General features: G+C 47.3%; 1 protein-coding gene across 1 annotated transcript in view; it reads left to right on the top strand.

Annotated features, from left to right (window-relative positions):
* The first annotated feature begins 47 nt into the window (after positions 1-47).
* The window catches only part of PISD (phosphatidylserine decarboxylase), a 43,371-nt gene continuing 26,997 nt past the window's right edge, over positions 48-16,421 (top strand). Inside the window, exons 1-3 of the mRNA XM_028710093.2 lie at positions 48-221; positions 5,969-6,066; positions 14,168-14,343. Coding sequence (XP_028565926.2) covers positions 160-221; positions 5,969-6,066; positions 14,168-14,343 — 336 coding nt within the window. The 5' untranslated portion in view covers positions 48-159. The remainder of the gene's footprint in view (positions 222-5,968; positions 6,067-14,167; positions 14,344-16,421) is intronic.

The following is a 16,421-nucleotide window of genomic DNA, read 5'->3' as shown; positions in this document are numbered from 1 at the left end:
GCCCGCCTCGCTGGCTCGTGCTCTCCAGCTGTGCCCGCCCAGTCGCTCGCTCCCTCCCTCCTTCCCTCAGCCCCGGCGGCGCGGCAAACGAGCAGAGAGCAGCCGCGCGGCGGGGCGACTTCTCCCTCCACCGAACGAGAGAGCAGCAGCAGGGCCAAGATGGCGGCGGCGGCGGCGGCGGCAGGGGCTCTGAGGGTGGCGTGCGCCAGGGCGAGCGGCAGGTACCGCGCGGCAGTCCTAGCGGCGGCGAGGCGTGAGGGAGAGGGAGGCGGGATGGTTTCGGAGGAAGGGGCTGGCCCTCGAGGGTGAGGGAGGTGGGGGGGAGACAGGCAGACATAGCGGGGCGTGAGGCGCAGGGGGCGCAGCGCGTGCTCCGTGCCTCGCCATGCAGGTGGCGGGTGGCCCTTGGCCAGGCGGCGGATTCCCGCCTCCGAGGACCCCTGAGGGGGGGGTGTCTCCCCAACCCCTCACCTCAGTCCTACTCAGAGGAGACGTACTGGAGTTAATGGGGGGCATCCTATTTCAGCGGGGTCTGCAGTCGCCTTTTTATGTCTCCCTCCAGGGGAATTTGTGTGCACAAGGATTGCCAAAGCGGTGTGCAGGTTCTTGTCGCCCTCAAATTTATGGCCCAGCGGATCTCGGCGAGAAATTAAACAGTTTAAAATTTAGAACAAGTCTAAACGTGAAACAAACCAATGTGTCATTAACGATATTCAGGGTTGCGCCCTACTCGGAGTAGAGCCGCTGAAATTCATAGGCATGGACTTGAGTATGATTAAAGGCTGGATAATACTCCTCAGGCCCGGTACACACCACTTGCTTATTTTTATTAGTTAATTAATTTATATACGGCTTGCTGGTAAAAAAAAAACACCACAACCCCCCCCCCCCCAGTACATGTATATACTCCCCAAATCCTGGGAACTGTAGTTTGATAAGGGTGCTGGGAATTGGAGTTCTGTGAGGGGTAAACGACAGGGTCCCAGGTTTCTTGTGTGGTGCGAGGGCCTGGGATGAGCTTAAAAGCTGCTTTTAAATGTATAGTGTGTACACAGCCTCCCTATAAAGTTTTAATTCTAAGTTGATCTGTTGTACCCTGGTGTGAAGGTGGGAGATCGCACTTCAGGACAAGGATTGTGAAGAGCAGCAGCAAAGCATTAGGAAACTGCCTGAAGTTTAAAGTTTGGCATTTGCTTTCTTGTGTGGTGAGGGAAATGCACTCTGCCTGTGCTCAGGGGCACTTAAGCCTGCTCTTAACTGCCTGTATTGCTGCTGGAGTCCTTGTCTTCTCTTATTTCTCTCTAGTGCCATCCATGGTGCTTTCCCAAAATGTGAGAGAATGGGGGGTCTCTGCCCTGAGGTGCTTACAATGTAGTAGAAAATAAGAGGGATGTGGGAAGCAGGGAATGGAGGAAAATGGAGGCAGGGGAGGGCTGCTCTACTTACAGATATTCAAGGCTTTGTTACAGGGACCTTGCGTTCCCCTTCTGGTGCAAAGGAAGCCCTAGCCAAGTGGTCAGTTCACTGCCCCCCTTGCAGTGTGTGCCTGTTGGGCCCTAGCTCAACTTGGAGGATTTGGGGGAAATGGCCTATCCACATTATTATCATTATTGATTTTATTAAGCCACCCACCCAAACGGTCTCTCTGGGTGGCTCAGAGAAGCGAAAAATAAAATAGTGTTAAAAACAAAATTTGGGAATCAAAAAACAATGACAGATATGATAAAATAATGCAACACAAAACTTTCCTTCTAGCATTAAATAAAACTAGAACTCAGTAACTCTCCGTATCAAAATCACCTGGCACTGAATTTGCAATGGGAAAACATTACAAAGTGTTGCATCAGGAGAAATAGATGCTCTTGAGGGGCCTTTGTAAGCATATTAGACTTGTTTTGTATTCCTAACCAACTGTACCTGTTTGACTGGCATCAAGAATTTTTACCCATCCTGTTTTAGCTCTGGGCTTTGCATGTTATGCCAGTGCAAACTGATTTTTAAAAGCCCTTAAAGTCTGTAAGTTACCACTGCAATCCTTAACATGCTGATCCCATCCCTATGTATAGTTCACTTTGAGGGCAGCTCCACTGAGTTGAATGGGACTTATTCTCAAGTAAGTGGGTGTAGGACTTCAGCCTCCAGGTGTATTCATAAGAGTGTTAACTCAGAAGTAAGTCCCACTAAATTAAATGGGGCTATTGGAATTAACATGGTTAGAATTGCACTGTAATATTGAAATTTTGGTGGCAATCCTAGGCACCTATTCTTGAGAGTAAGCCATGTTCAACTCAGTGGGCTTTATTTTTTTGGCAAACACACATATAATTTCACAGTGTATTTGTGATGGCAAATAGTTAATATATGCAAAGGAAATTACTTTTGGAATTGAATTGTGTGCATGTTTTTTAAGTTAAGTCTTTAAATTTCTTACTCTGTGCATATATTATTATCTCTCAGAAGTAGTTTCTTTCATCCGTAGTTTAATTTCACAAGAGATGAGTCTGTCAACAGTTGCTAGCCATAATGCCTGTGTTCAGCGACAGTATGTTGTAAAATATGAACAAAAAGGGAAAGGAGGGCCTTTCTAGTGGTGTTCGCAAACTCCTTTAAGCTGCCGAACAGAGTTGTGGTTCTCAGTGCCTTGCATGTGCTTTCCCACTCGAGTCACAGAGGACAGAAGAGAACTCTGTGGAACTCTGATCTGAATTACTCTCCATTTATAGTGTGAAGATTGGACTCTAAATAACCTTACCATTGCTACCATATATACACACAATCAAGTCCCAGGGAATATATAAGTTTGGGCTCCTGAATGTTTCCCTGCCACCCTAGCTGTAGGTCACTGGGAACACACAGGGGCTAGACATTCTTTGCTCATCTTTCCATCTCCATAAAATCTCAGGAGACTGGGAGCAGAGGTGACTGGGTTCTCTGTCCCCTCATCAACCTCCATGAACTTCCTCAGGATACTGAATTAGTTACTCCCTCTTCATTTCAACCTTCAGGTAGAACTTACAAGAAAGAGGCTCTTGAGCAATATGTGCAGATGAGAGAAAGCCAACTGTGCTATGCTTGCACCTAAAGCAGGATTAACACAATGCTAAAACATGGTTTAGCCCTGCATTGATGAGCCTGCTCCTCTCTTTCTGCGCAGCTGGAAGGAGGAGTTTGGAAGCTTTTGCTTTTGGTTCACCACAGTTTGTAATTTTGTCAGAACAGGCAAACTGATTAACATAAGCTATGGTTAGTTTAAAACAAGCCATGTTCAAACCGTGGTTTCAGAAAGTGCAGGGTTGGGGGGAGCATTAGTGTATTAATAATTCCAGCCATAAAATCCATTTCAGCCTAAATCAAATGACTGTCCTATTTACATATCAACTTAATTCAACTTGCATACAAAAGTTAAGAATGACCAATTTACTCTATTATAAAAACTAAACGATATTAAATATTAAAATAATATCAGTGATGATATATCATCATCATCATCATTATTATATTTTTCAGAATAATAATAAATTTATTATTTATACCCCGCCCATCTGGCTGGGTTTCCCCAGCCACTCTGGGCAGCTTCCAACAAAATATTAAAAATACAATAAAGCTCATATGACAAAAAATTCAATGCACATTACTTATTCCACTACCTTTTAGGTAGGACAAAGAAAAACAAAAAGGAAAAGGGGGGAAATATACTGAAAACCCTCAAAGAGCTTAAAAGATAAAATACATTAAAGGGTCTGGGAGAACAAGACAGTCTTTGCCTGGTGCCAAAAGAGTAATGTGGCTCACCAGGCAAGCCTCTCTAGGCAGAGCACCACAGGTGCAGGCGAGGGTGAGGAGGAAGGTGTTAGCTGCCCAAGGGAGCCTGGCCCTTGTCACCAGTTTATTCTTTAAAATGTGGGCTGTCTTGAGTACAGCGTCAGTAGAAAGGTGAGATATAAATTATAACTAAATGCACAGTTCTGTCATCGCACTTCATTTGGTCCTAAGGACTGTAATATGAACTGGCTCCCAGGCAGCCAACTCCAGTAAGTCTGGAACATTCTGATCTTCCTCTGTGGAGGCTTTATCTGCAGGCCCAACTAGCTATTGGGAAGAGGAAGAGCTCCTATTCAAAGCTTTTCAGTAGTGCCTCAGAGACACCTCTTATTAACAGCTGAAATATATGCAGCTGTTGAAATCCATTGAACTCATGATGGAAGCTTTCGCCTTGTGTATGTTGACTTCCAGCAGTTTGACTTCACCCCCAAAAGGCACACTCCTCCATTGTCTCCTGAGACAGATGGATGCCAGCAGCAACAAGATGAGAAACAGTTTTAATCAGTCAGTGTAGAGAGCTGTGCTTGGTGCTAAGAGATCTGGGCTCATATCGAGGTTCAGCTTTGGACTTTACTGAGTGGTCTTGGGCAAGTGACTCTGCCTAATTTCATTCACAATTTGTAATTGTATTAGTGGCATAGTTTTCAGTGCAGGTGAACAAATGTCAGGATTCTGAAATGTGACCATAAAATAGAACCAATGACGTTGTACCCAGTGACCCCCATTAAATTTTGTGAGCCAAAGTAAGCAATCTGGGATATGCCTCAAACTCTGGCAGGGTGTGTGTGTGTCACAAATAGCAAGGGTTTGGTTTAACCCTATCTTAATGGGTCCCCGAGGGCATCTTCCCCACCCTAATCACACATATAGTGAATACTAAATCACTGCACACATTTGTGTACATTTGCAGATTGCCACATGTCTCTGCAGAGATCCATTTCTTCACACAGTGCATAATTAACTGGAATTTGCTGCCACAAGATGGCCGCCACATTGGATGGCTTTCAGTGGAAGTTAGCCTTATTTTTCACACATTTGTCTATTGATGGTTATATACTATACCCAGTGTCAGAAGCAGTACGTCTCTGTATGCCAGTTGCTGGGAATTCCAAGTGGGAAGAGTGGTTTAGCCCTTGAGTTCTGCTTGTGGGGTTTTTTTGGGTGCATCTGGTTGATCATTGTGAAAACAGGATGCTGGACTACTAGAGGGGCTTTTTGTCTGATCCAACAGTGCTCCTCCAGTGTTCCTTCTCATCCATACCAGTGTGGTAGTGGAGGATTTCAATAGGGTACCTGTTCTCTCTCCCATGCATTCCCTCACCTGGTATGATGAGAAGCATTTTGCTATTCATCATAAAACACAGTTCCTGAGTTTCACCTACCTGTCATAATCAAGGAACTGTACCTGGAGCAAGTCTGTAATGACAAGCCTTGATTCTCAGCGACTCCCATACAGTGTTGTGCAACATAGAAAACTTGAAAATAAATTCCATAGGGAGCAAATCTTAATTCAAATACTTTAATTAGGAGTAGGCTTAGGCCATTGGCTTGAATTTGCTTTAGTGTGATAGTTTCCAGCTTGTAAGGTCTCATGTTCTCTGATGTGATTACACTGCAGAACCTCTCAGGGTTAACAAGAGGGTGTTCACTTGGCCACAGTAATGTACTTTCCTCCTCCCGACTCTAGATTTTCCATACACATCAAGGTTGATGGGTTTAAAATGCCCATGAACTCTGCTGCCGGCCTCAAGATAGAAGAGGTTGCAAAGGTCAGGGCTTCAGGTGCGGCTTCCTGTATTTCTTTACTGCTAAATTTGTCCTCAGTAAAAGCAGATTTTGGAAAGCCTGCAGAAACAGGAAAAAGTGGGCTAAAAATAATGAAGTGCAGCCCTGAACCTGCCAGTCAAGAAAGATGAAATACACATTGCGTGATTTATTTATTTAAATTCTAAAAAGATTTATAACTTGCCCATCATCTGGAGTAGGTAAGGTAAAGCAGGAGTAGGTAAATATTATACAGTAATCCAGAGGAAGATAATGATTTGTAGCTCGGTTTATGAATATGTATAGTTAATGTGGATTTTTTCATATAGATATGCATCCATAATTATTTGTATTTTCCTGTTTTTATACCCATCACCACCAGTACCCTTTTCCACAGCAGCATTGTAAGACATGATAATCAGTCTATGAAGAAGATGTTGGTACTTTGGAAGCAACCACTTTCCCCATTCCTCCTTACTGGTAAGAACCCTCATATGTTTTCATCTTATTGTTTATCTTACCACTTCAAACTATGATTACAAATTATGGTTTGGAAGCACAGTATTAAAGGTACAGTGGTGCCTCGCAAGACGAAAATAATCCGTTCCACGGGTCTCTTCGTCTAGCAGTTTTTTCGTGTTGCGAAGCAACCCTATTAGCGGCTATTAAAGGCTTAGCGGCTTAGTGGCTAAAAGGCTATTAGCGGCTTAGAAAAGGGGGGGGAGCGAAAAAAATCGCAAGACTCGCAAGACATTTTCGTCTTGCGAAGCAAGCCCATAGGGAAATTTGTCTTGCGAAGCAACTCAAAAACGGAAAACCCTTTCGTCTAGCAGGTTTTTTGTCTTGCGAGGCATTCGTCTTGCGGGGCACCACTGTAGTTGGTTTGTTCAGGAAGTGGAAGAGAGAAGGTTTTTGCAAGAGAGGGTTAGGGAGGGTATGGAAGGCTGGTTTCAATACACGGAACAGGACATGATCCTGTTTTCTGATATTTGATACTTATGCAATTTTGCTTTGCTTGAGTCTGTGACACTACATAATAAAGAATCTGTAATCTGTATGTGCTGCCCAGGAGGACTCCCCTGAGTGAGTGCTTGAGGGCCCTGCTCTTGCCACTTACCATCTGGCTTGGGGCGGGGCCTGACAGGCCTCATAAGGACTGCGTGCTGCTTGCGGCCTGCTGCCCAGGAAGACTCCCTGAGTGAGTGCTTGAGGGCCCTGCTCTTGCCACTTACCATCTGGCCTGGGGCGGGGCCTGACAGGCCTCATAAGGACTGCGTGCTGCTTGCGGCCTGCTGCCCAGGAAGACTCCCTGAGTGAGTGCTTGAGGGCCCTGCTCCTTCCTGCCACTTACCATCTGGCCTGGGGCGGGGCCTGGGGCCTCATAAGGACTGCGTGCTGCTTGCGGCCTGCTGCCCAGGAAGACTCCCTGAGTGAGTGCTTGAGGGCCCTGCTCTTGCCACTTACCATCTGGCCTGGGGCGGGGCCTGACAGGCCTCATAAGGACTGCGTGCGGCTTGCGGCCTGCTGCCCAGGAGGACTCCCCTGAGTGAGTGCTTGAGGGCCCTGCTCTTGCCACTTACCATCTGGCTTGGGGCGGGGCCTGACAGGCCTCATAAGGACCGCGTGCTGCTTGCGGCCTGCTGCCCAGGAAGACTCCCTGAGTGAGTGCTTGAGGGCCCTGCTCTTGCCACTTACCATCTGGCCTGGGGCGGGGCCTGACAGGCCTCATAAGGACTGCGTGCTGCTTGCGGCCTGCTGCCCAGGAAGACTCCCTGAGTGAGTGCTTGAGGGCCCTGCTCCTTCCTGCCACTTACCATCTGGCCTGGGGCGGGGCCTGGGGCCTCATAAGGACTGCGTGCGGCTTGCGGCCTGCTGCCCAGGAGGACTCCCCTGAGTGAGTGCTTGAGGGCCCTGCTCTTGCCACTTACCATCTGGCCTGGGGCGGGGCCTGGGGCCTCATAAGGACTGCGTGCTGCTTGCGGCCTGCTGCCCAGGAAGACTCCCTGAGTGAGTGCTTGAGGGCCCTGCTCCTTCCTGCCACTTACCATCTGGCCTAGGGCGGGGCCTGACAGGCCTCATAAGGACTGCGTGCGGCTTGCGGCCTGCTGCCCAGGAGGACTCCCCTGAGTGAGTGCTTGAGGGCCCTGCTCTTGCCACTTACCATCTGGCTTGGGGCGGGGGCCTGACAGGCCTCATAAGGACTGCGTGCTGCTTGCGGCCTGCTGCCCAGGAAGACTCCCTGAGTGAGTGCTTGAGGGCCCTGCTCTTGCCACTTACCATCTGGCCTGGGGCGGGGCCTGACAGGCCTCATAAGGACTGCGTGCGGCTTGCGGCCTGCTGCCCAGGAGGACTCCCCTGAGTGAGTGCTTGAGGGCCCTGCTCTTGCCACTTACCATCTGGCCTGGGGCGGGGCCTGACAGGCCTCATAAGGACTGCGTGCGGCTTGCGGCCTGCTGCCCAGGAAGACTCCCTGAGTGAGTGCTTGAGGGCCCTGCTCCTTCCTGCCACTTACCATCTGGCCCAGGGCGGGGCCTGACAGGCCTCACCAGGACAGTTGTTACTGCCGGAGAGGCACAGAGTGTTTTTAAAATGTGTTTTTTTGTTTGTTTGTTTTTTAATTCTTTGGATTTTTTGTATGTGCGGGGTGGGGGTGGGATGGATGTTGGTTGGGCTTGGGGAATTTTTTTATTATTATTATTTTGATGTTTTTGTAATTTTTACATTTTTCGTTTGTATTGTTTTATTGGTTTTGGTTGTTTGTTTAAGGTGTTATTTTGTTTTTAGGGGGAGGGTTCAGGGCTGCCGGGGAGTGGGCCCCAGCCCATAAAATGGCTGGGGCATGTTCCACAGGGCAGGATGCACTGGGACAACCGATCTCAGTGATCACGGGTAGGAGGAGGAGTTACGCTAAGACCAGACCCTATCATTACAGAGGAGGCAGGTTTAGTCGTTGTCTGAGGACTATCCCTGCCTCCGGGTCTGGTCCTGACCGGATGGATACTAGAATCAGCAAGGGATACCCACATGACCTGAAGGTGCTGCTGTGCAATGCCAGGTCAATGATTCATAAGACCACTGCCATCCATGACTCGATCATGGATGGAGGATTTGACCTGGCATGTATAACAGAGACCTGGTTGGATGAAGCAGATGGGCCTGTCCTTGCCGCTGCTTGTCCACCAGGTTTCTCTTACGCACAGCAACCCAGGTCATGTGGGCGGGGAGGGGGGGTTGCAGTGATTTTTAGGAAGTCATTAGTTTGCACCAGGCGTCCTGTTGGGAAGACCCAGTTTTCTGAGTGCATGTTCTGGAAGTTGGGCAATAGGGGCAGTACAGGATTCCTTTTGGTGTACCGACCTCCCCGCTGCACCAAGGATTCCCTGCCCGAGCTGCTTCAGGTCGTGGCGGATGTTCTCCTGGAGACACCTAGTTTGGTCGTCCTAGGGGACTTTAACATCCATGCCGACACGACCTTACAAGGGGCCGCTCGGGACTTCGTGGAAAGCATGGCCTCCATGGGGCTGTCCCTGAATAAGTCTGGCCCAACCCATAGCCGTGGACATGCCTTGGACCTGGTGTTTACCTCTATGGATGTTGGTGATCTGACACTAAGTAAAAGCGAAACGAAAGAAGTGCCATGGTCAGATCACTTCCTGGTGCAACTGGACTTCTCTGCGACCCATCCCCTCTGCAGGGAGGTGGGACCAATTCGGATGGTCCGCCCCCGCCACTTAATGGATCCAAATGGTTTCCAGAGAGTGGTAGGGGATGCTTTATCCCATGTTGATGGCCTTTCAGCTGATTCCCTGGTGGCCCGCTGGAATGTGGAGTTAACCAGGGCTATTGACTGTTTGGCTCCGAAGCGCCCTCTCCGATTGCATGGAGCCCGGACAGCCCCGTGGTTTTCCACGGATCTGAGGGCAATGAAACAATCGTTGAGACGGCTAGAGCGCCGGTGGCGGAGAACTCATTCCGAATCTGACCGGACACAGGTTAGAGCTCAACGTCGAGCCTACCAAGTGGCGATAGCGACGGCGAAGAAGAATTTCTTCACCGCCTCTATTGCATCTGCAGAAAACAGCAGCAGGAGACTTTTTCAGGTGGTTCACAATTTAGCGGAACCACCTGCAACATCGGGGCCCAGTACGGGCCACATGTTCTCCTGCAATGATTTTGCAAAGTTTTTTGCAGATAAAATCGCTCAGATTCGGGAAGAAGTAGACTCCACCGTGGGAGCAGGGCCGGGGCGGGAGAGTGCTAGAGTTCTGTCTAGTCAAGTTGAGTGGGATCAATTCCAATCTGTTACCTCCGAGGATGTGGACAGGCTGCTTGGACGAGTGAAACCAACCACTTGTCTCCTTGATCCTTGCCCATCCTGGCTTATAAAAGCTAGCCGGGAAGGACTGGGCGATGGGCTTCGTGGGGTGGTGAATGCTTCCCTCCGTGAGGGAGCTTTCCCAGACCCGCTGAAAGAGGCGGTTATTAAACCGCTTCTTAAAAAACCATCTTTAGATGCGGCCACGATGGCCAACTATCGCCCAGTCTCAAATCTTCCATTCTTGGGCAAGGTGATTGAGCGAGCGGTTGCCGAACAACTCCAGGCACGCCTGGAAGAAGCGGACCACTTGGATCCCTTCCAGTCGGGATTCAGGCCTCATCATGGGACTGAAACTGCCTTGGTCGCACTGGTTGATGATCTCCGGCGGGCTAGGGACAAAGGTGAGAGCTGTTTCCTAGTTCTGCTGGATCTCTCAGCGGCGTTTGATACCATCGACCATAGCATCCTTCTGGACCGTCTTGAGGGGCTGGGAGCTGGGGGCACTGTTATACAGTGGTTCCGCTCCTTCCTCCTGGGCCGTGTTCAGAAAGTGGTGGTGGGGGATGAGTGTTCAGACCCCTGGGCTCTCACTTGTGGGGTGCCTCAGGGTTCTGTCCTCTCCCCCATGCTTTTCAACATTTACATGCAGCCGCTGGGAGAGATCATCAGGAGGTTTGGGCTGGGTGTTCATCAGTATGCGGATGATACCCAGCTCTACCTCTCTTTTAAATCAGAACCAGTGAAGGCGGTGAAGGTCCTGTGTGAGTGTCTGGAGGCGGTTGGAGGATGGATGGCGGCTAACAGATTGAGGTTGAATCCTGACAAGACAGAAGTACTGTTTTTGGGGGACAGGAGGCGGGCAGGTGTGGAGGTTTCCCTGGTCCTGAATGGGGTAACTGTGCCCCTGAAGGACCAGGTGCGCAGCCTGGGAGTCATTTTGGACTCACAGCTGTCCATGGAGGCACAGGTCAAATCCGTGTCCAGGGCAGCTGTTTACCAGCTCCATCTGGTACGTAGGCTGAGACCCTATCTGCCTGCGGACTGTCTCGCCAGAGTGGTACATGCTCTGGTTATCTCCCGCTTGGACTACTGCAATGCACTCTACGTGGGGCTACCTTTGAAGGTGACTCGGAAACTACAACTAATCCAGAATGCGGCAGCTAGACTGGTGACTGGGAGCGGCCGCCGAGACCATATAACACCGGTCTTGAAAGACTTGCATTGGCTCCCAGTACGTTTCCGAGCACAATTCAAAGTGTTGGTGCTGACCTTTAAAGCCCTAAACGGCCTCGGTCCAGTATACCTGAAGGAGCGTCTCCACCCCCATCATTCTGCCCGGACGCTGAGGTCCAGCGCCGAGGGCCTTCTGGCGGTTCCCTCATTGCGAGAAGCAAAGCTACAGGGAACCAGGCAGAGGGCCTTCTCGGTAGTGGCGCCCACCCTGTGGAACGCCCTTCCAGCAGATGTCAAAGTGATAAATAACTACCTGACATTCAAGAGACATCTTAAGGCAGCCCTGTTCAGGGAAGTTTTTAACATGTGATATTTTATTGTATTTTTGGTTTTTATGGAAGCCGCCCAGAGTGGCTGGGGAGGCCCAGCCAGATGGGCGGGGTATAAATAATAAATTATTATTATTATTATTATGTGATGATGATTGTGACATGTCATGTATTGCAACTGCTCTTTGATGTTAAATTTCTGATACCCATCATTGGGAAATTTTAGGTCTCTGACTATTAGATGAAAATTAAACCTGTTGGTCTTGTAGTTCTTGCTGAATCAAACATGTGAAGGTACTCATCATGTATACGCAGCATGAGTATTCTGGTAGTGATGTAGGCCAGAACTGTTAATTACGTTTTAATCTTTGAAATTAATTTTGTTTGGTTGTGGCCAATTGATGCCTTATGTGCAAACTCAAGGACTTTTAATCTAGTGAAACTGTCTGCTAACGGAGGAGGTGAGGCAACTTTTTACTTTCTCCCCCTGCCCCTGGCCTGCAGACTCCAGTGACCCCTGAAAATCTGCTCTATAGAGTTGGGAGACCATCCAGAATAGGGTGGTTTTGTTCTGCCTTGAGCACAGAGGTGTCCTGTCCCAAGCAAGATGGGCAGATTTGCCAGTTTTAATCAAATGGATTTGAGAGGGGAGTTGCACAGACCATGAACCACCACAGAGAAGGCCCCGTTTCCTAGTGGGGACACCCAGAGCCAGGTCACTAAAGAAGATCTGAATAATGTCCATACAGATTTATATAGGAGGTGTGTTAACGAAGTAATATAGCTGGAAGAAGTGCAAAAGCCTTGGCTTCCTGAACACTTGAAAGCATTTCCAGAAATTTAATTAACTACTGTAATTAATTAATTAATTAATTAATTAATTAACTAATTAATTTTATATGTGGCTCTTCATCCAAAGATCACAGGCTGGTTTACAGCATTAAAATACAAAATGAAAACACAAAGTGCACAACTTAATTACAATAGCAAAAACCAATAATCCCCCACCCACCGACAAATATAAAAGTTTTGACCCCAAGGCCTTTAATTAATACATTCTAATCCAGAAAAAAACAGATGCAGCTAATGTGGCTTATTCTCTCTAGTTGTGTCAGTCTCTGGGGTCCCAAAAGAAGGAAGAAAGCTCAGAATAACATAGTCATGGTTATCTTGTTCTCAGTGGCAAGAAGGTTGGTGGCTTGCTGAGGGCTAGCCAATCAGTGTTGTGCAAATGCAATTGTTACTGCAAGTTGGAAAAGCATGTTTCCTTTCCACTGAATCTGGTTCATGTGTCTAAAATGCAGTGAGAGTGCTTTCACAGCAGGCTCACTGCTGAAACTGTTTTTACATTGTTTTAACCAGCCATAGGACCTTATAGTGAAGAAACCTCCTCAGTAAAAAGCATGTGCCTGTATGCAAATATATGCCAGTTTGCATCCTAGCTGAGGTTCTTTTGCTCCCACAATGATTCCCAGAAGACTTCATTCTAGTACATGCTCCTGTCCAGCAGGTGGCAGTAGGGAAGTGCAAGATGCTTCTTGTGCTATGATAAGAAACACAAATTAATAATATCCATGCTTGCATAGAGATGGAAAAGGATTAGAATGATATGAGGTTTCTCCCCCCCTTCTTGTTTTCTTTTATCTTTTGGCTCCCCAGTTTGCACTGTTAACTGAGTGGAAGCACCATGTGTCTCTATGCAGGACCATAGAGTGCAAGAAGTGCCTGTTGAGTGCAGCAGAGCCCTGGCTTTATGTGTATTTTGCCTTTCACAGCTCTCTGGTGATTTGGGTTGTTGTCAGTCTTTATGTTTGTAGCTGTTTGCTGTCTCTTTGATTTTGCAGCTTCCAGACTGCTGGAATGTTGGAAAACAGCCATTTCCCACTGTGCCAAATACCAAAGAAACACAATGTTGTACTTTAATAACATTTCAGAAATAGTAACAAAGGAAAAAACATTTGAAATATTTTGATGCCAAAATGTAAGAGGTACAAAGGTCAGAAGCACATTTGGTAGTCATATCCCCATCATATTTTGCCAGCTGTTATTAAGCAAAAATATGAATGTGGCAGTAGCCCCCCATTGAAAATCTCCAACTTCCAAGGTGGTTTTCACAGGCAATGCAACACCCCAGAAGGAATGAATGCCCATTTTGGTTTCTCTCGGTTTCTCATTTTTATCATTCTTAAGTTAACAGCTCAGGTCCAAGATGCCCCAGGGATCACTTGATCCCTTATATCTCTGCCCAATCACTGAGTTCTTTGGAGGAGTTACAGTGCCTTCAATATTGTGGGCCCAATTTTATGAAACTACCTTCCAGTTGAGGTCAGACATGTCCCCTCCCTGTTGAACTTCCAGTACCTACTGAATTTTTTATTATTCCAGTAGGCTTTTAAACTGAATTCTGATTTTATAATTTTAACTGATTTTTATTTTCATTGTACTGAATTTTATGTACACTGCTTAGAGTTGATGTAGTGAATGAGTATATAAATTGTCAAAGTAAAATAATTGTTTTACTTGAATGTGGGCTCTGTTCCATAGTTTGAGAACTGAAGCTGCGAGTTGGGAATTGATTTGTCTAGGAAGTGACCATTGATGGTTTGAAAGAACCCCCAGCCAATCTTTGTAACAATGGTGACGTTTCTCTCTGGGCTGGCTTGGAGATGCCAGGTTCACTGTACAACCTCTGCCTCTGTTACACCGCAGTGTCAATGGCTGCCTGCCTGGTTTCCTAAAGTACGATCTCCTTTTGTTACAGGTCAGCGGAAACTCTACACTGCACCGGTGAGGAGTGTACTACGGTTACGCCCACTGCACCTTTTGGTGGCTACAGGCGGAGGTTATGCGGGGTACAAGCAATATGAGAATTATAAGGAGAATCAGCTCAGAAAGTCGGGTTTAGAGCCACCCCCTAAAATCGCAAGTGATTGGGAGGTAAGTTGTGGAAGTTTTTATGCCATGTTCTTAAACGTCTCACCATCCCTTGCTAAAAACAACATGAACTTGCCGAATGTAAAATGAAATGAATGGTGTGGTGCAGTGGCTCTAAAGTTTTGTGTCTTGGGTGTGAGAAACCCAAGTTGAATTCCCTGCTGAGCTCTGCAGCTTGCTGAGTGGCTTTGAGCAAGTCACAGAGTGCCAGTCCAGGGCTGCTATGAGGTGTAAACATCATTCTGAGTTTCTTTGAGGAAGGGCAGAACACCAGTATGCATTCATAAGTATTCAGCCTTTTTTCCTCTTCTTTTTTCTTTTTGGACCCACCTATCATCTTTTATCTTGCTCCCTGGGGGTGTCATGACTAGTGGCATTTTGGTTTAGTTGCCTGTTGTAATAGTGATGATAGCAATGAATATTTTCTAGAAAAAGAGGTGCTGGAATTCACCATGAACACCTCCCTTGTTCTCTTAAAATGGCAATGGTGCCCAGTTGAGAGGTGCTGGAAATGAGTCCTGGCGAGTTCTGGCTTTTTTTTAAAAAAAGCCCTGTGTGATAGTAATAAGGAGGGAGGGCCATATTGCTCCATGGTAGAGCACCAGCTCTCAATGCATAACGTCCTAGGTTCAGTTCCCTGCTTCTCCAAGTAGGGCTGAGAAAGACAGCAGTCCGAAACCCTGGATAGCCACTTATAGTCAGGGCCTTTTCTGGACCACAAAAGGAGAGGGGTCTTTAAAGCGTTTGGGTGATGAGTGCAAAGGGGGTTCTGTGTGTGGGTCTCTTACCTGGATGAGTGGTAATGCAGTCACCGGTGGTTGTAGTACCTGCAACATGGAGCTTTCCTTCACCAGGGCTCTAGGGTGGCCAATTAAATGAGTGAACTTTGGATGGCTTGATTCCATTAGGAACTAGATACGAAGAAGTGCAACTGCATAGGAGCATTCTGATGCTCCTGTGTGTCTGTGTGTATTCATCCAGTGACTCTGCAGGTGTTGAATACAAGGTCTGAGCCGTGCCAACCCTCTTGTTCCTGCTGGTCTGATTTCTGTGTCCTGTAGTTGACTCCTTGAGCAGAACAGCTTGTTCTCTTGGTGCTGAGGAATGTTTCTGGGACTGTTTTCTATTTCTCTCTGTGTTTCTGCAAGTGGTCTCCATGGTGTATAAATGTGGTATGCCCCTTTTGCTTTAAAAACTGCTGGCACCCAACCTTTACACTTTTGCATCTGCCCATTATCTCGCTCTTGTGGGGTAGGGGGGATGAACACAAGTCATAGTTAATGCTCCTTTTTTGATGTTAACATTTCTGTATAGCTTCCTCCTGCCCTGTAAATCAAGTGTCCCAGCTCAGAGCCTCAAATCAAGTGCTAAGATGTTGGAATGCAGTGTTTACTGACAAGTCTTGCGGCTTGGCTGGCCCCTAATTGCACCCCTGAATTGAATGGTTTGCCAAATTAATAGTAGAATGGGGGAGGCTGTCTTGCTTCTTGCTGCAAACGGTTTGTTACAACAATGGGAGGCTCAAAAAATATAAAAGCTTGATTGTTCAAAGTGGAGTCTATTTTTGCTGAACCCCCCCCCCCCCATTGCAGGTTTTTTTTGTATCCTTGGTCACAAATGACTGAGCTTTTCCCACTTCTGTATGGTTAATGAGTTGTGTAGCTGCCCATCACCAGGACAGGAATGGATTGCTGGGAGAGAGAGGGGCTCGCCCCTTGATTCAGTCTCCAGTACACAGGGCTAGCCTATTTGTGTTGGTAGGAAGGTGTTACATTTTAAATTGCACTTGAGCTTGCTGCAAAGTGGCAAGGGTGCACAGAGTCAGAGTGTATAAAAGAGGCAAATTTCACAGAGAAGCAGTATCGGTCATTAGGACTGCTATGGCACTAATTTCATCAAATAAAAATGAGTTGTGTTCTGTCAGCTCATCCAGTTGTTGGAGCCTCCATTGCTGGTCTGGATCAAAACTGCTTTGTAAGATCAACATAAATTTATGGAAAAGTATGTCATAGAATCATAGAATTTGTGGAGTTGGAAGGGATTCCAAGGGTCATCTAGTCCAAACCTCTGCAATGTGGAAA

Source organism: Podarcis muralis, chromosome 16 (assembly GCF_964188315.1).
Source record: "Podarcis muralis chromosome 16, rPodMur119.hap1.1, whole genome shotgun sequence".
NCBI lineage: Eukaryota > Metazoa > Chordata > Lepidosauria > Squamata > Lacertidae > Podarcis > Podarcis muralis.
The sequence above is the reverse complement of the archived record's forward strand: the minus strand, read 5'-3'. Positions and strand labels throughout refer to the sequence as shown.